The 19,851-nt window shown below is 45.4% G+C and overlaps 1 protein-coding gene across 1 annotated transcript in view; it reads right to left on the reverse strand.

Annotated features, from left to right (window-relative positions):
* The window catches only part of MLH1 (MUTL-homolog 1), a 102,404-nt gene extending 82,772 nt beyond the window's left edge, over window positions 1-19,632 (reverse strand). The window contains exons 1-5 of the mRNA XM_087373158.1: window positions 19,394-19,632; window positions 19,023-19,195; window positions 18,870-18,942; window positions 18,647-18,781; window positions 18,138-18,348 (exon numbers count right to left, since the gene is read on the reverse strand). Coding sequence (XP_087229284.1) covers window positions 18,138-18,348; window positions 18,647-18,781; window positions 18,870-18,942; window positions 19,023-19,195; window positions 19,394-19,615 — 814 coding nt within the window. The 5' untranslated portion in view covers window positions 19,616-19,632. The remainder of the gene's footprint in view (window positions 1-18,137; window positions 18,349-18,646; window positions 18,782-18,869; window positions 18,943-19,022; window positions 19,196-19,393) is intronic.
* Between the last annotated feature and the right edge of the window lie 219 nt (window positions 19,633-19,851).

The following is a 19,851-nucleotide window of genomic DNA, read 5'->3' on the forward strand; positions in this document are numbered from 1 at the left end:
CCTTCTAGCACAAGTTGGTCCATGCCTAGAGCCTGCTGCTGCTGATGAATTTTGAAGGCCAATGGTTGCTGGAGCAAGGAGAAATCAAAGAAAAGACAATCAAAGAAGGCGCAACTCTCCCATACAAAAAGGCGCACTATTTCAGCAATGCTTTGTGGTGAACCTACTTTGATATTCAAGATTTAGTTTTGCACAGAAAGCCCTCTCAATCTCTTCTTCAGTTGTGTGGATTGTGCCCTCCAAGTTGAGCTAGTCTACTGCAATGCATTTTTGACAGTTTTGGACATTTGATGCTAGAGTAAATGCTAGAGTGATGCTTGAGGATTGAAGTAATGCCAAAGTACAATTCAGAGAATGTATTTTCAGTTTGAAATTCAACTAGGACTGATCTTTTGTCAAAATGCCAAGCTCTGAGGGATCTTCAAATGCTAATCACTTGAAGAAGACTACAAGAAGGACAAAACTCAAAGTGAAGAAGACCCCGGCCAAGAAACTTTGGGAGAAGCCAACAGGATATGAGTATGCTAAACAATTAGGATTCTCTAAATTTATCTCTAGCAATCTACATTTGTATGGTGAGGGATATTTCTTTGTTCCACAAGATTAGTCATTTTGTAAAAGAGTAGACACTGCCTGACACAGGTAAGACCCTCTCATGGCTACTTATAAAATTGACAAGTTCAATAGCCAAGGATTCCATACTTGGCAAATGAAGACAAAGTTTATGCTTATGAAGGAAAATCTACGGGACTTAGTCAAAGAACTCAAACCTCTCAGGAAGGTGAATCAACTACAACAAAAGGTAAAGGAAAAGCCACTGACTCTACTTCTACAACTGCAGATGCAAAGAGAATTGAGAAAGCCTATGCCATCATTGCATTAGGTTTGGGTAATGACTATGTACACGACATCTCAGATTTGGAATCCCCTTTTGAAGCATGTCACAAGTTAGACATATTGTTTGGTGCTAGCTCTCATACTTCCAAATTAAATCTAAAAATTAAGTTCGTTGAACTTAGAATGGAGGGAGATAATGTTGCTACCCATGTCAACACTATGAGAAGTATTATGACACAACTAGCTTCAATTAATTCCCCTGTCACTGAGGATGATGCTATGGCAGTGCTTTTAAAAAGCATGCCTCAGGATTTTGACTATGTGGTTACTACTTTGAAGAATCTACCTCAACCCTCATTAGAAGGCATCATTAGTGCCTTACAAGAAGAGGAAAGGAAGAACAATTCAAGAGTGGGCAAAACGCATACAGAGGCACTTGCAGTGAGGTTTTCAAAGAGCAAGTACAAGGCTTGTAAACATTGTGGGAAAAATAATCACCTTAAGAAGGATTGTTATAGAATCAACCCTTGCTCATATTGTGGAAAGAATAATCACTCTGAAAGTTTTGCAATGAGAAGAAGAGGACTATGTCAAATCTTGTTGAAGGGAGAACTCCACCAGCAAAAGAAGCATCCAACTTTGTGGTAGAAGACAAGGACTTTGCCTTTTGAGCAACTTATCTTTGAATTTTTGTTTGTCATCACTTGGTCAAATTTTGAGATTCTCTGCCTGGAGTAGTACTCCAAAAAGAATGCAATGTGTTTTGTCTTTTGTAAATCACCTCTGGTCAACATATGATGTAGGCCATGTGATATGTGTCTGGTCTATCCCAGTTTTGTAAACCTTGACCCTTGGGCACCTTTGCTAGCATGAGATCCTAGACATAGATTTATCCTTGACCACCATGAGATGGCCATGTGTGACCACCATGAGATGGCATGAGAAACTATGAGTCTAGATGTATCCTTGACATTGCAAGAGGCAAACCCTTGAGGGGGGGTATGTTGGGATAACTATGGTCAAGGGCTTGCTCTATGGTGCATGTGTGCATCTAGGGGAGTCACGTGTGTGTGTGTGTGTGTGTGTGTGTTGTTATGGATAAAATTGTCTAAGGAAAAAGGCATTAATATGTGTGTGTGTTTGTATATGTGGCCATAGTATAATAAAATATGGTGTGCATAGGGCCCAAGGTTGAGGTGGCAGGGCATGACCATGTGCCACCCTTCCATGTAAGAGGACCCATAAGGTGTGTTGTACATAATCCATAATAGTAATAATATAAAATGCAAGGTGGCATGGCTCCTCCATGTGCCACCCCTCCACCTAGGATGCATTAAGTGAGATATGGCTCAAAGTCCATGGGAGAAGCAATATAAAATGGGTGGAGATGGCTATTATATTGAGTTATTCCCTCCATATGGGATAGGCCCATGTGGGGGAGGTATAGAAGGACAAAGAGAGCTAGTTAAATAATGGGGAAAGTAGGATGAGGTGGCAAGATTCCTTGTGCCAACCCTCCACTTGTCCTCCTCGAGATTTGAACATATTATAAAATTGGAAAGAGACCAAGGGAGTATCATAGACTTAAGATATGGGGCTTGATTTATGTGGAAAATTGAGGCAAAGGGTTGTCGCACACAATTGAGAGTGCGTAACCACCTAGCCCACATGGGAGACTTTTCCACACACACCATGCATGTGGGAGGATACATTAATGTGGAGAGACCCCCTCTTTTGGCTATAAAAGGAAGGGGCTATTCCTTGATGAGACACGCTCATTCTTGTAAAGCCACCTAGCTAGTATTTTGATATTTCCCTCTCATCCCTTCTTTCCAATAAAGGATGGTTCACTTCCCTTGATGTCTACATCTCAACATTTCTCCTCCTATCATGTACATGCTTCTCTTCCCCCTCTCCCTTTCCCCTTGTGTCATAGTCTCCCTTTTCCTTCCCTCCACTTCTAATTCCTTTCTCTCTCCTATAACATCCCTTCGCCCTCTTGATCTCCTTTTCTCTATGGTCTTTGAGCGTCGCCATACTTAGCCTCTAGCCTCTGGTCTCGATAACTTTTCTGGCTAAAAGTTTTGGTGTGGCTGCTGGGATACGAAACTCCACGGCTAGTGGCGAATCTTCTATTCGTACGGGTTACATCAACAAAACTATACCATCCGTGCTCTTTCTAAGCTATTGCGCGTGCATTCGATTCGTGCGTCTCCTGTGCGACAGTTCTGTGGACTGCTGCGACTTCTGGTTGCAGACAGTTTTTTGCGCTTCAGTTCTCTGGACTGCTGCGATTTCTGGTTGCGGACAGTTTTCTGTGCTCACCTGCATGACAGTTCTCTGGACTGCCGCGACTTCTGGTTGTGGACAGTTTTTTGCGCGACAGTTCTCTGGACTGCTCTGGTCGCGGACTGTTTCCTGAGCCCCTGCAAAAGAGTAACAGCAGTTCTTCTCCTTCTCTTCTCCTTCTCCTCTCCTCTCCTCTCCTCTCTTTTTATTAAAGAGTAGGATTGGAACCCAAGACCTCCCCCTTCACAAAAGAAAGTCTTATCATTGGGCCAACAAGTTGGAAGTGGTAAAAATGTAATGATTTTTGTTCATATATTGAAATTGCGGGAGCTGTAACTCTCTAACCATAAGGAGTTTGCTCTTGCTGTAAAAAGCAAAAATATTTCATTTTATGTGCTCTATCCACATCTCTTGCTAGATTGCCAATTCAGAACTTCTCTAAGCTCATTTCACGAACGCACGCCTCACGAGAAGGGTGGACATTTATGTCACTTCTCGACACGTTTAAGGAATTGGTGCCTGTTCCCCGCACCTTACGGCTACCAATGCACGAGATGTCTTCCTTGATCTTCATGTCGACCTTCAACGGCTAATTGTCCAGTGCATCATTGATGGAGATGATGGGTGGAATGATACACCGTAGATGATTCATGGTGAAGAACTGCTGATACGCTGGGAGGATTTTGACTTTACTTCTACTCATTGTGCGGTGATCGAACTACTCGCTGCTTCAGAGGTAATTAAAACGGTGTCCTTCATCGAAGGGTGGGATGCTCCCCAAGCTTGGGGGGAGATTTGGCGCATCTGCTTGTTGATTCCTGTGGAAAAGCTTGTCCTGAATTGTTTATTCACAATCTCATTACAAAGGTTTCTAGGCCTTGGCTATGGTTGGTAATGTTTCGACCAAGGAATCCATTTGTACCTAATCAGCCTTTTGTGCCTCATTTCGAGCTTCAAATTGTAATTCTTTTTGGGCTTAAGATAAACTATCAACAAAGAATTGCAAGTTTGTTTGGTGCTGAACGTTTGGCTCAAGTGTTGAATTCTCCCCACCCTCTCCTCCTACCTATCTTGGACTACCGAGAAACTTGGGATGTCCGAATTCTAGTCTTGGTGTGATGACATCTTGGATTCTTCAATTGGATGGAGCTTACAAACCTTCGACCAAGGCGGCTGGCGTGGGTGTGAAGCTCACTTCACCGGGGGGTGAGGAGTTTTATTACAGCAAGTCTTCACCCGCAAGTACTTGCAATCAAGCTGAGTACTCGGCGCTCATTTTTGGGCTACAAAAGGCACAAGAACATCATGCCAAGCAATTAGAGGTGCAAGGAGATTCGCAACTAGTGTGTGAACAAGTTAGTGGAAGGTGGAAGGTGCGGAGCAAAGGCTTGGTTCCACGACATCAACAAGCCTTGGAACTTTGCAACCAATTTGAAGAGGTAAAAATTCAGCATATCCCTCGAGCTTGAAATCTTGTTGCTGATTTCTTGGCACGTGAAGCTTGTACTTCAATCACGCATGACGCGAGTGGAAGCGCCACCCCAACAAAGCCGCAAGCCACGAAGGAGGGTGATCATTTGTAAGGAATGCAAAGGTTGTGGTCATCATGAAACTAAGTGTTGGGCATACTTGATACGAGTTCACCGACTTCGGCAGACTATCAGGAGGGTTCTCAAGGACATTGCTCAAAAGAAGGATGCCAGACCGCACACCCCTTGAAGAAATAGAATGGCGACTACAAGAACTGGAAGAAGCTGAAGGTGATGTGCAAGCTCTCCAACTGTTGACATTTGTCATGGCATTCTTGTTTGCCTTGATGAACAACCTCATGCGACGCCGCACCTCTAACCCTCGCGTGTAATGATCAATGTGATATCATGAGGGTTGGTCCTTTTAAGATTGTCTATGTGCTATTCTATGCTGAAGATTCTTCTCGTGTAATATTTCACACTACTCCAGTCACACCCTACCCTGCCTATGTGTGCTTTTTGGATGTATCTTCACCCGATTTTCAGTTCAAGCTTCCTCTTACTATTGTTCGTCCATAGATAAGCCCCTCTTTTCCATCTTCCAAGCATGGCTGACATTCCCGTGTTTTGTGGACGGGTAGAAGAAAATCCAAATGAGTATCTTGTGGCTTTCAAGCGCCGTTGTGTTTCTCTCAACTTTCTTACTGAAGACAGATGGCTATTGGTTCTTCCCACATTTCTAGAAGGTTTGGCTCAAGTGTGGTATGAGAAGCAAGCCGAAGATGTTCGCCAAAGCTGGCCAAGGTTGACAGCAGCAATGATTGAGTATTTCGGCAAAGAAGAGGAACCGGAGAATGTGTACCTGCAGGTGGCAAATTTGAAGCAGTCAGAAGGTGAGACGGCGCGTCGATATGTGGATCCAGCGGCCGTGCTCCTGGACCGTTTGATTGCCACACAGGAGGACAATGCCGGGTTTCGAGCTGGAATGACTCAGCATGTGCTGGGCTACCTTGTAGCAGGAGCGAGTGATGAATTCCGCCTCAAGCTTAAATGGGAGAATCCAGAAACTATGGTGCTAGTGCATGAGATTGCTCAAAAGTTTGATAAAGTTCAGTCTGACCCCGCTTCAAAGAAGACGATTGTCCCTCCGCATCCCCCTCAATTCCTGCAACAACCTGGGGGGTCTAACTCAGGGGCATACCCCCACCCCTCATCAGGGATGTATCCACCGCCTCCACCTCAAATGTATGGTCCTCCCTTAGATGCTTACCCTCAACAAGGTGGATATCATCATCCTCCGCCTCGAAGATTTCCCCAGCCTCGCCCACGAGCTCCCCTCCTCTCTACTCCCGTGGCCCCTCTAACTAAAGAGGCCCCCCCTGCAACAGAACCTGAAGTCAATGACCTAGCCAAGGCCCTGAATGATCTTCGGCTTGAGATGGTGGGCATCAGAAATCAAGCCAACCGCCCTCCAAGAGATCGTGCTAATGTTGTATGCTACGAATGCCACCAGAAGGGTCATTATCGCACAGAATGCCCCAATATTCCAAGGGTGAATCTTCTAAGTGAGTCGAGCACTGAGGATTCTGATGTGGAGATCCTTGACCTCGGGAAAAGAAGTCGTGCTACCTCGGACCCCTCTCCAAACCGTGGACCGGGCCGCCCCAGGAAGAAGGTGTCCTTCTCAGAGCCCTCAGATGCTGAGATGGCAGACCCACCAACAGAAAAGAGTAAAAGATCTCGCAGGAGTAAGTGGTCACCCTCGGATTTTTCCATCGGCTCAGGGCAAGAGGACTATTCGGTCGTTCAGGACCTTGCTCATCGGTCTTTGAGCATCACACTCCCTCAACTAATAGCATTAAGTCCTAAGGTGAGACGTGAGCTGCAGCAAGGTCTCTCAACAAGGAAGAGCAAGAAAAAGAGAAAGGTACGAGAGGTATCTTCTATCTCTGAAGAAATTGATCGGCATCCGCATACAGTAGATGTCATCATAGATAATTGCCGTGTCAAAAATGTGTGTGTTGATGGGAGAGCTGCATGTAATATCATGGTGCCCCGAATCATGAAGAAATTGAATTTGAAATGTACAAGGCGTTCCTCCACTCGAATCAAGGTAGCAGATGGTCGACGACTCGCCACCATGGGAGTCATTGAGGATTTGCCCATCACTGTCAATGGGTTGACCACCACTGTCAATTTCTATGTAGTGGACATTGAAGATACAGGCCGAAGTTACCCAGCCATACTCGGGAGACCATGGTTGAGAAAAAGTGATGCAGTCAGCTATTGGAAGACAGGACACATGTCTTTTGGTGCTTCCAAGGAGAAAATCCCTGTGCAACCTGGTGCCATGGAACCGGAAGAAGAAGAGGAGCATGACAGTGATACTATCTCATCTTCAGTGTCTAAGTCCATAAGAATCGGACGGGGGGGAGGAATTCTCAGAGGAGGAAGTTTACATGATGGGGATGTCTCCGACCCTGCCACCTGCAGAAAAGATAACAGCTAGTCCTCAACAGCTCGAATCAATGCTTTCTCCAGATCTCACTCCAGGTGAGAAAGATGAGTTTCTTGAAATGTTCAAAGATTTCCCTGACCTCTTTGCAACTAGCTACCACCACCTTCGCCATGTGACTGCCATAGAGCACAAGATAGAGCTGAAGCCTGATGCAAAGCCTGTGGCTCAGAAGTATCGGAGATTAGGGCCCCTGCAGAGCGATGCTTTGCGCTCACAGTTGCAGAAGCTTGTAGAGGCTGAGTTTATTGTTCCGGTTCACAATACTGAATGGGTTTCACCAGTGGTAGTCATCCCAAAGAAGAAGAACAAGTGGCGGGTCTGCATCGACTATAAGAAGCTCAATGCTGCCACCAAGAGGGATCATCATCCTCTACCCTTTCAAGACCTCATTCTTGAGAAGGTGAGTGGTCATGAGATGTATACTTTCTGTGATGGTTACTCTGGGTTTTATCAAATCAGAATTGCCGAGGAAGATGTGCTTAAAACCACATTTGCCACACCCTGGGGGACATTTGCATTCAAAGTAATGCCATTTGGCCTCACCAATGCTCCTGCCACCTTTCAAAGATTTATGCAGATGGTGTTTGCTCCTTATTTAAGGGATTTCTTGGAGGTGTTTTTAGATGATTTCTGTATATTCTCATCACGTAAGGAGCACGTCATGAAGGTTAGATTGGCCTTCCAAAGGGTCAATGATGCAAATGGCAGTCTCAACCCTGAGAAATGCACCATTGGAGCTACTCAAGGGAGGTTATTGGGACATGTTGTCTCATCCGAGGGCATCAAGCCTGACCCCGAGAAGGTAGAAGCCATCCTCAAACTCTCCCCACCTACAACCAAACGTCAGGTACGCTCATTTGTCAATCTAGCAAGATACTATCGCCGCTTCATTGATCAGTATGCTGCTTTGACACGGCCCATGACTATGCTATAAGATGGGGTTGATTTTTCTTGGGATGAGGATTGTGATCATGGTTTTGCACAAATCAAGAATGCTCTGGCTTCAGAACCCATTCTACGCAATCCAGACTGGTCAAAGACCTTCTATATCAATCCTGGGTTTGGTGAGCACACTCTGACAGGTATTCTTCTCCAGCAAGGGGAGGATCGGTTCATGTATCCCGTTCGATTTGCTTCTCGACAATTGCTCGACACTGAGCGACGCTATTCAGAGGCTGACAAGCATGCATTGTCTTTGGTGTTTTGCATTGAGAAATTTAAGCATTATGTGGCTGGAAAGTCCTTCTTTATACTCACTAGCACTGGTCTTGCAAAGCAGGTTCTTCAATCACCAAATCCCATGGGCCGGTTGGCCAAATGGTTGGCAGTTCTACAAGAATATGATTTTTCTTTCAAAATTGTAAAAGGGGGTTGTTCCAACTTGAAGAATGCTTTGATTGATTTAGAGGAGTGCCTTGATGTAACCCTTGTAGCCGCCATAGAAGTTGGGGATCCATGGTATGGTGGTATCTACAAGTTTTTGACTGCTTTCTCCTTTCCTTCAGAAAGTACTAGCTATGAGAGAAAGAAGATCCGCAGAGATAGTAGGCGCTACACCCTCCTTGATGGGGTGTTGTACCGTCAAGGCATGGATGGGGTACTCAGACGGGCCATTGATGCAGATGAAGTGCCTAAGGTATTGAAGCATTATCATGATGGATTTTGTGGAGGCCACTATGCCAGTGACTATACAGCTAAGAAGATTTTACATGCTGGATACTATTGGCCGACCTTGTTCAAGGATGTCACTTTGTATTGCAAAACCTGTGAACCATGTCAATTCTTCAGTAGGAAGGATTTGCGTCCCGGGCAACATCACCCAGTGATGTCCATCCATCCGTTTCAGAAGTGGGGAATAGATTTTGTCGGACCCTTGCCCATGACTGCCCGCAAAAAGAAGTATCTTTTGGTAGCCACTCAGTATGTCACTAAGTGGGCTGAAGCTATCGCCCTCTCTGCTGCAAATGGCAAGGCAGTTTCAAATTTCATCTTTGAACGTATCTGCACAAGGTTTGGGACACCCATGGAGATAGTCTCTGACCATGGGAGTCCATTCTTAAATGAAGCAGTGGAGTTACTCATGGATCGCATGGGCATTGATCATCACACTTCTAGCATCTATTATCCAGCATCCATGGGTCAAACAGAGCGGACCAATGGCCTCCTCTGTAAAACCATAGGAAAAATGGCCGCAGGGAATAGGAGCCAATGGGATCAGAAGGTCACTGAAGCCGTGTGGGCTTACAACATCACTCATAAAACATCTACAGGTCACACCCCTTTTGAGTTGGTGTATGGTACTGAGGCAGTTTTACCACTAGAGATAGAGATTCCGGCCTTGAGATTGGCACAGGAACAGAGTATGACAGAAGATGAACATGTAGAGGCCAGATTGGTACAACTTGAGAAGTTAGATGAGACCCGACGCCTTGCACTACACCAAACAGAGATCCAAAAGAATCGACAAAAGGCCCGATTGGATGCTAAGATTCGCAAGGAATGGGAAAGACACTTTGCTGAGGGGGCTGTTGTGCTATGCTTTGATAACAGATTGGACCACCAAATGGATAAGAAGTTTCTACCACTATGGGCTGGTCCATACAAAGTCATTAAAGAACGTAGCAATGGGTCTGTACAAGTTCAGGAGCTACATGACCCATATGGCAAGAAGGTGATCAACAAGCGTTACCTCAAGCCTTTCTTTCTGCGTGATGGTCCCAGGCATGGAAATGCTGTGCATTCCCTGCCTGGGGGGGGAAACTGTTATGGATAAAATTGTCTAAGGAAAAAGACATTAATATGTATGTGTGTTTGTATATGTGGCCATAGTATAATAAAATATGGTGTGCATAGGGCCCAAGGTTGAGGTGGCAGGGCATGACCATGTGCCACCCTTCCATGTAAAAGGACCCATAAGGTGTGTTGTACATAATCCATAACAATAATAATATAAAATGCAAGGTGGCATGGCTCCTCCATGTGCCACCCCTCCACCTAGGATGCATTAAGTGAGATATGGCTCAAAGTCCATGGGAGAAGCAATATAAAATGGGTGGAGATGGCTATTATATTGAGTTATTCCCTCCATATGGGATAGGCCCATGTGGGGGAGGTATAGAAGGACAAAGAGAGCTAGTTAAATAATGGGGAAAGTAGGATGAGGTGGCAAGATTCCTTGTGCCAACCCTCCACTTGTCCTCCTAGAGATTTGAACATATTATAAAATTGGAAAGAGACCAAGGGAGTATCATAGACTTGAGATATGGGGCTTGATTTATGTGGAAAATTGAGGCAAAGGGTTGTCGCACACAATTGAGAGTGCGTAACCACCTAGCCCACATGGGAGACTTTTCCACACACACCATGCATGTGGGAGGATACATTAATGTGGAGAGACCCCCTCTTTTGGCTATAAAAGGAAGGGGCTATTCCTTGATGAGACACGCTCATTCTTGTAAAGCCACCTAGCTAGTATTTTGATATTTCCCTCTCATCCCTTCTTTCCAATAAAGGATGGTTCACTTCCCTTGATGTCTACATCTCAACATTTCTCCTCCTATCATGTACATGCTTCTCTTCCCCCTCTCCCTTTCCCCTTGTGTCATAGCCTCCCTTTTCCTTCCCTCCACTTCTAATTCCTTTCTCTCTCCTATGACATCCCTTCGCCCTCTTGATCTCCTTTTCTCTATGGTCTTTGAGCGTCGCCATACTTAGCCTCTAGCCTCTGGTCTCGATAACTTTTCTGGCTAAAAGTGTGTGTGTGTGTGTGTGTGTGTTGTAGAGGCACATCTAGTGCTATGATGTGTCTAGTGTGTGACCTAAGTGATGATATAAGCCAAAGGTCCCCACATGGGAGGTTCCTTTGATTTAGGCCAATCCCACTGATGTAAGGGCTGATTGCCACTCATATGGGGAGGTGCCTACACCATCCTCTCTTTCTATAAAATGAAGGTCATTCCTTCATTCTAATACAATGGATTTTGCCTCACTTGTGCTCTAACTATTTGTGCCATGATGGTCTCTTCTACCCCACACTCCTCTACAAGCATGCCCTCCTTACCTTCAAAGACCACCAAGGGTACCGCATTGAAAGCAGGTAGAACTGCGTTAGTAGTTGTGGTAGGTGGAGCTTGGAGTGCCAAGCAGTGAAACAGTAGAAGTTGGCACTTTTGCAGCCTTCTCAACCAAACCATTTGCACAATCCTTCTTTCCATGTCCCGCAATGTGATGGCAATGGAAACCACAATGCTTCGCGTGGTACAGCTTCTATTCATCGGGCTATAAGTATCCTCTCGTAATGCCCGCCTTAGCTTTTCATATGGAGTCATCTTTGGCTTAGACTCCTTTTTCTCACCAGCTGACTGCTGGTTGTCCTTCTTCTGAAAGCTATTGTCATTTGGCTAAGGGTCTTTACCTACTGGGATTGTGGACTACTGCGAGGTTTGGCTCCTGGTTGGACTTGCTTAGGGTTTCCCCCGTTCAGCATCATTTCCTGATCCTAAGCTAGGGTAAGCACACGCTCATAAGTGAGCGGGTTGTAATTCGGGACAGGGAATCGAATGTTAGAGTCCAACCCCCTAATGAACTGCTTGAGCTTATTGGTCTCGGCCATTCCTAACTAATGGGCCAAGGTAATCACCTTATTACTGTAGGTTAATACCGGCAGACCACTTTGAGCGAGATGAGAAAACTCGTCTTCCAGATTCAGCAAGTACTAAGGTGGCAGAAACCAAGCTTTGAGGTCGATCACAAACGTATCCCACTTGAAACTAGTAACTTGTGTGGTCAGATTCAGTTTTAAACCAATGCTGCAACCAGGTCACCACCTCACCAATCAGATGAGGAGAAAGTAGGTGGACTTTGCCTTGTTTGTCTTGAATATGAGCTAATGGAAAATGAGCTACAAATTGATGAATAAACTACAAAATGGCTAAGGGGTCACACTTACAGTCATATTTTGTGAAATTCGGAGTGGACCAGGCCAGTGGAGTAACCTTTCGTGTGGTCGAACCCAAGGAGAAAGCAGTGCTCATGCTAGCCTACATAGTGGCCAACATCTGTTTGTGCTGGAGCAACATGGCTTCCTGGTCGAGTCAATGGTGCTTCTTGGCTCGGGCCATCTCGTCGTGCAGAAGTGCCACCTCTTGTTTGCACTCCTCGTGCATCAACAAGAGCAGTTTTTCAAATTCGGAGAGTCCCTTGCCTTTTCAGGTTTGTCCTCCTCCGTAGTTTTGTTTTCTTCAAGCTGTCCTCCGGGTGCTTGTCTTTTTCGCCCAACTGCCATTCAAGCTGGGCCAAGAGGAATATATTCTGTTCCATGAGCTTCTCTAACATTGCTCGAGTGCTTGGCGGAAGCGTACTTTCTTTTTCTTCCTCCTAGTCGAAACTTTGCTCTTCTTCTCTCTGCTGCTCCATGATGCTGGTCTGTGTGTCCTTTCCGGATCTCATCAAGACCATGCACCCACGGTAATTAAGCTGGATTATAGACCGAAGTTCTGAAACCAATGTAACATGCAACGGTTAATGATCATGTAATGCGTAGCAAGACCTACTTTAAACCTTTGTGTGAGGCGTATGCGTGTGCACCATGAGAGAGAGAGAGAGAGAGAGAGAGAGAGAGAGAGAGAGATTAGGATTAGAGAGAAAATGTAGACGACACCAGATCGGATCCTTGTATCCACTAAGGGCCCCCCTCCCCAAATAGGGAAGAATTAACTTTATACTTGGAGAACTGCAAAAGAATACAACTGACAACCTTCAGACGAAACAGGCCGACCAGCCAGTCGGCTGGTTTGCTGGCTGGTTGGGCTCACTTCCCAAGCCTTTTGCTGCCTAGGGAGGGGCACATAAAGGCAGCCCTTCCCCAGCCCATTCTCCCTTGATGGGGAGCTCACTTAGTCTCCAGTGGGTACTAGATAACAAGGACTTGATTTCTAACTTGACCTAAGGCTGAGAGACTGACCACGTAGCTCGTGCCTCACTGTCCCTGGACAAGGGCTCACAATGGGGTCACAGCATATGTCAATATCTTATCATAGGAACTATCTGCACTTTGTCGATGAAGCTAGTTGTCACCTTGCACCCAAGTGCACGGGTGCATGTGACACGTGGTGTGCATCTCTTCCTGTAGATCATGCGAGAGAGCATCATGACAAGTAGCCTCTCAAAGCCCGACCACTTTAAATCCTGTGAAATCCACTGCCGAGAAGGCTCCTGCATATAAGGCTGCTGATCTAACTAGGGAGTCAGAGAGGAGGGAAATCATGTGTACATGCTGAAAGTGTGCCTAGAAACACTCTCTCCAATTCTCATTAGCTTCCAGCATTTTAGCATCATACCTCAGATACTTTTAGTTGGTTCATTTATGTCATTTGCACTTTAGGGGACACCTCCAATGTCCTACACGGGGTGGTTTTCATTACATATTCATATTTTGGTCTCATAGGCCTGTTGCAGGCGTTAATAAACCTCTCTCAAAAGTACAAAGTCTCGTGAATGGAAAAGCAAAGGACCCACAAGGTCTTGCCGAGATGATTAAATAGGGTCGGGATAATCTCCACCAAAAGATCCAAGAAATCTTAAATATAACTGAGGCTTTCCCACAATTTTGGCAAGTAAATACTTTGGTCCCAATTTTCAAAGGTGGAAACGCAGAATTCTCAAATGTTAAAGCCCCCCCTCAAGTTGGTAGACCGAAACATTCCATAATGGATCACTTGATTACTCTCAGGGCTATAACAAAGGGAGCTAAGGGCAAGTATTGTTGCTTTGTAGAATTCAAGAAAGCTTTGATATTGTATGAAAGGGTCCCAGCCGAGCTTACACATGCCATCAAAAACTCCACCCCTAAAGCCTCTTTTACAAGTGACATAGGAGTGAAACAAGGCTGCCCCATCTCCCCCACACTCTTTGGACTCTTCATTGATGAACTAGAGGAATGGATAAGACAAAAGAGCAGAGGTGGCATCCAGATTTCAGGACAAGTGGTTTTATTGCTTATCTACACAGACAATGTGGTCCCTTTTGCCAAAAATGCAGCTCAGCTTCGAAAGCACCTCAATGTTCTCTCACATTTCTGCAAAAACACAGGCTTGATTGTAATATTGACAAGCCCAAGATGATGATTATTGGGAAAAAAGATTTGATGGAAGCAAGCTCTAAGTGGTAAAATCTTACAAGTATCTAGGTAGTAGGACTGATTTTGAGGACAACAAAAAAGGGAATCTATGTGTAGAAAAGAGGATACTTGGATGCCTAAAAGCTATGTTCAGCTTACAAAACAAATGCAGGAAATCTAATATCTGGAAATGGAGTATGAGCAATTATTTTCCAGACTGTAGTGCAGCCAGTGGTCTTGTATGGATGTCAAGTATGGGGCAAGGGCAAACTCCCTATCCTATGATTTTGGCAGCAACCGGAATGCTGCAGCTTGGTCCATTCGACTCGGACTTCTGGCTGCAGCTCATTTCATCCTTTGTTTCTTGCTTTGCCTTTGTTTCGATTCATAAGCTGTCTCTTTGTTCTACACAAATCCGCGTCATGTTAAAAAAGTCACTGTACGTTGCCACACTTGGCTTTGTCACTCGCTGGCTATTTTGGTTGACTTTTTGGCAATTTTCTTCTCTCCTCTTCCACCTTCTGATGTTCAATTGATGAATATTAACATCAACTTATATTGGTCTCCTCCAGCTCCTTGAGATTCCTGACCAACCCTTGGAGCAGCTCAACGTTAACTTCATCAAAAACAGATCTCTTATATGGTCAAACTAAAAAAAAATGGACAGCAATACAATCCCTTGCAAAGTGATGAAAGGAAAAGGATGGTTCAAAGAGGGACATAACTTGTTGGAAAGGTGGGATATCTTAAGCCAAGATTTACCTTAAAAGAAAAGGGGCCACAGCAATACAATCCCTTGCAAAGTGATGAAAGGAAAAGGATGGTTCAAAGAGGGACATAACTTGTTGGAAAGGTGGGATATCTTAAGCCAAGATTTACCTTTAAAAAAAAGGGGCCACAAGAGACCTCGCGCAGCAGAAAGTGGACATCTATGAAGAGGATGTTAAGGGAAATGGAGTTTTACAAGAAAAAGATCAGCCCCATGTCCAAATCCCACATCTCCTGCAGCCTCTATCACTAATATTGGTCTGGAGGAAATGGAAATCACCCTCTATCTGCATAGAAGGCTCTCACTCTCCGTTCCCACCTAGCTAAGAATTCTCGTAAAAAACAACCATCCCAAAGCAATCCACTCTCCAATGAAGTATATTAAGGGTACATTCCCTAGAAACCCAGTTTAATGTTGCTTGCCCTTGGAGCAAGCTAGGTACCTCCCAGGGGGCCCGCTTCTTCCATGACTTTGTGTAAGCTTGTATTTACTCCCTGGTGACTTCACGCTCATCAAGCTCCATCAAGCTCCATCTTTAACTGAGCTCCTCCATCTCTACAATCTGAAGGATGCATTCGCTCTTTCATGATTATCAGGGATTGTGGATGCGATACCTCATATCCACCTGGCAGATACGGCACATGAAGCATGGAAGATCTTACAACCCATTACTTCCTTGTGAAGGTGAAGATTCTCATGCATCAGCTCGCAGCTATTGGTCACAGGGTGGACCACAACCAATGGGCCATACTTCTGGTCAGCAAGCTTCCAAAGAGCTCCTGAGGGTTGTTGACAACTCTCACCGTGGGAGAATGGGCAAGGCCAATTATGTTTGAGGAATTGGGCCAGCTGTTGCTTCTAGAAGAAGCCCAGATGAAGCTGTATGATGAAATTGATGAAATGACGAAAAGACTGTCATGGCCAAAAGCAAGAATGGCACAATGGCAATGAAAAGACTCTCATGGCCAAAAGCAAGAATGGCAAAGGGAAGCCACATAAAAGAAAGATGCCAATAATTCAAAAACTGACGGGGACTCTTCTGACGGGGAGAACAAGAAGAAGAGAAAGAGAGAGAAAAAGTGCTTCTATTGCGGTGTGCGTGGACATTTCTCCAACAATTGCAAGAAGGAAAAGGCTGACCAAGCAAAGGAGGAGGACAGTCCAACATGGCATCTGCCAACGTGGTAAGAGAGGAATTTTTCTTAGTGATGACTCCATGTCCCATTGAGACACAGTTTGCAGGCTAAGGTGTGACGGTGTTTAAGAGTAATATTGAAGAGTGGAGCGTAGAGTTAGATTTATGGTGGAGGTTGTAAGGTGTTGTTCAGCCTTGGGATCTGAGGACCAATCCAGTACCACTTCCACCCCTTCATGCTATTTGGATCTGCCGGAACCGAGATCTTCCTTGAGGCATCCAACATGTCACATGTTTAGGCTCTGCGCCTTCCCGTCATGCCCCAAATTTCCCTACACTAAATAATATGAAATTTTACTTTCCATGTGGATAGCTGGTTCCATCCACCTTTCCTGGCCCACCGAAATTCGGAATGACTTAACTGGATCCCATAGCAGGATGTCGATGACCTGAAGTTTTTTGGCCCGTTTCTGCACTCACTGCAAGTCAACACAACATACCTGAATGTGGCTGCTCCTTCCTCCTCAGCAAGGCCAGCATCCATCGCCCTTTCCCCTCTTTCTCCCTTTCCCTCTCCACCCTCTCCCTTTCCCTCTCCATCCTCTCCCTTTCCCTCTTGCTGCCCTCCTTTAATTCTTCCTTTTTTCTCCCCCTTCAGTTTGTAGGAAGCTTTGTTGTTGTTAATCTCCAAGATACCATGTTCGACAAAAGGGATCGCTTGCCACAGCCAACCCCTACACAACTGGAATAAACAAGTCTCAAAGGTCTCACAACAAAAACTGCAAATGCCACAACAAAAACTGCAAATGCCAACTCACTCCACGTGCTTGTATATATAGACGGAGAGCAACTTCAGATATAAGAGTACACACAGATGTAGAGTCAAACATTTTCATATATAGATAATAGATCGAAGTACAACATCTCCTTCAGACTTCAGTGGCTGCTCCAGGTGAGTCTGCCGCTGATCTCCCTGTGGATCCTACTCTGCACCAGTCATACAGCAAGACGATCTGCATCTCTGTGAGCACCTGGACAATCCAAAGACTCCTGCAAACTGACTATGAGAACCTCTACTGCTGCACTAATCCAGTCCTCTGCTATCCAGCAGGCTACTGTTCTGCACACTGGAGTAGGCTGGAATGCCCAGTGACTGAACGCCTTCCAAGAGGGTTCTTTATAGGGCACAAGGCCCTGCAGTATCAGCAGACCAGGGGCCTGATCTAGCCGACCCCAGCCAGTGGTTCTGCCGACCCAATCAGGCTAGTGTGGCCAACCTAGGGCAGGCCGACCAGACAGTTCTAGCAATCTTAAAGGTTCTGCTGCTGGCACCTTTCTCCTGAACAACCTCACAGCTTGTGTGCCCTCATCCAGCGCCAAATGCCAGCCCATTGTGCTGGTCTGGGTGGCCCATGTGGCTGCCCTAAACCTAACCTAAACATGAGGCCTGTCTGCAGCCCATGTGGCAGCCAGTCTACTGCCCACATGACAGCCCTAATCTGATCCCCTCTGTCACATCTTATATTGTATCTCATCCTCCCCCCATGTCCTCCTCATATGGGGCTCATAGGTGCGGAAGTGGGAAGTGACCCTAACATTCCCACAGACAAGATATGGAATGAACCAAAGGAAAGTTGGCATTATGCATGAGGGACATCAATCCTATATTGACCTAGAGAAGACGAGAATACATCGATGAAGATATATCATTCAAAATCACAAAACGTGTGACCTGAGGTCCAGGCTTGGAGTGGACGTAGGTACATGGAGAAATATCCTAAAAGAAGAAAGAATCCATGCAATACTCAACGTAGGATAAGCACCACACCTTGTTCGAATGTCATGCATATCAGCAGGTCAGAGAAACAAGGTCAAGAAAGACATCACTACCATATTAAAGCTCCTTTTAAGCACTCGAAACACCCATTGATTAATTCAATTTACTCTCACGCCATTTTCAATCAAACCCTAATTTTAAATCTTTCTGAAACGGTTACCATTACCGTTTATGAAAAGCACAAAAAGTGTTTTTTTCGCACTGTAATTGGCACTGGAAATGTAGCCCTCCATCTGGAACTCGGCTCGGGATGGATCATCATCAGAAGCAGAAACTTCAATCAACTCACGTGCAACGCTTGGGCCATACACAGCCCTTATAGCGTCTGTCCTTGTAGCTGATACCACAGTGTGAACATCTGCACGGCTATCCCCATGCTAACATACGGAAAAAACTAAATTAGAACCACGCCACAGAAAAGCCCTTCACAAGAAAGCTCTCCCTCCATTCGGACTGTATTTCTCCATGCATTAGTGCGGAGTGTGAGCAATGGTGTGCCTACTTTCATCATTACCAGCGTGTACATACAGGCAACACATGTAAAGATGTGTCGAATGAGTATCCTTATACTAATGCTGAGCTTCCATCATTTCCCAAAGGACAGATTCAGCTGGAGTGCCGCTCATCGTGCTGCATTCAAATCCTTACACTCCCCTGAACCGACATGCGACTCACCTTTTTGCACGAAAAGTTCACTCCAACTCTATGAACGGCAAACTTGCTGATTACATCTAGTATACGCCCATATTCTTCTGCTGGATTTTTGAAGGCCTTTCGTCGAGCTGCTACATTGTAGAACAGGTTCTCGACCTGAAATCAGGTTGCTTCAGAGCAATCTTTTTTTGAAATTCCTATTCAATAAATACGAAATAGATTCCTCAAATTCTCCGTCCCATACCAGTATTTGAGTTCCCTTGACGGCCGCACAAGGTCGGGGCTCACCTTCCATGATGCCATCTTTGTACGAAACTCTGGCCAAGCAAGCCATTGTCCATGAAATCAGCATGACAAAATGTATTCAATCTTTGACGGCAATTACAAAATTACATACCTGTATCCGTGTGTCTGATCAGGTGTCATTGTTGTCACTGTCAGATGCGCAACGTACGTCATGCTTGCTAAGGCTTCTCCTCTGAATCCCAGAGTATGTATCTTCTGCAAATCTTCAAAAGCACTCAATTTTGAGGTGGTGTGCCTCTCGCAGAGTATTGGTAGATCCTCGAACTGCATGTGGAATTCAAACCACTTATCAGTTTTCAGGAGCGAAGTCTTTCATCGAGATGCACGTAAAGAAACAAGATTTCACATGACAGGCAATCGTTTGCATATGATACTTCCTGTGGTGGGGAAAACGGAACGAATCAGACAGGTTGCATCAAATACTCCGCGCGCTTTCTATAGGAACGAAAACGTTTAGCTCACCCTAATGCCGTGGCCATTGTCGGAGATTTGGATAAGTTTTAGGCCGCCATCCTTAACGGTGACAGCGATGGAGGTGGAACCTGCGTCAAGGCTGTTTTCAACGAGCTCTTTGAGGGCAGAAGCAGGCCGTTGGATGACTTCACCAGCTGCAATACGGTTGACGACTGCTTCATCGAGGCGACGAATTGGGGGAGGGGAACGGGGCAGCTCTGTTTCCGCCATGTCTTCTAGTCGTCGTCTTCTTCTTCTAGCTATAATGCACAGCTAATGCAACAAGCTCAATTTGATCATAGTGGTGGCGGGAGAACACATTGCCTTAGCACGTGGACAGCACACGTCATCTCAGAGTTATGTCCGCGCGTGCGCGTATGATTTTCTGGATTTCACCCCCCAAAAAAAGTGTGCCCACACCTGCATTTTGTCCGTACACGTCCGTGATTTCACCCCAAACAGGTGTC

This window comes from Dipteris shenzhenensis, chromosome 4 (assembly GCF_047967505.1).
Source record: "Dipteris shenzhenensis isolate YYH24624 ecotype China chromosome 4, Dip_SZ_1.0, whole genome shotgun sequence".
NCBI lineage: Eukaryota > Viridiplantae > Streptophyta > Polypodiopsida > Gleicheniales > Dipteridaceae > Dipteris > Dipteris shenzhenensis.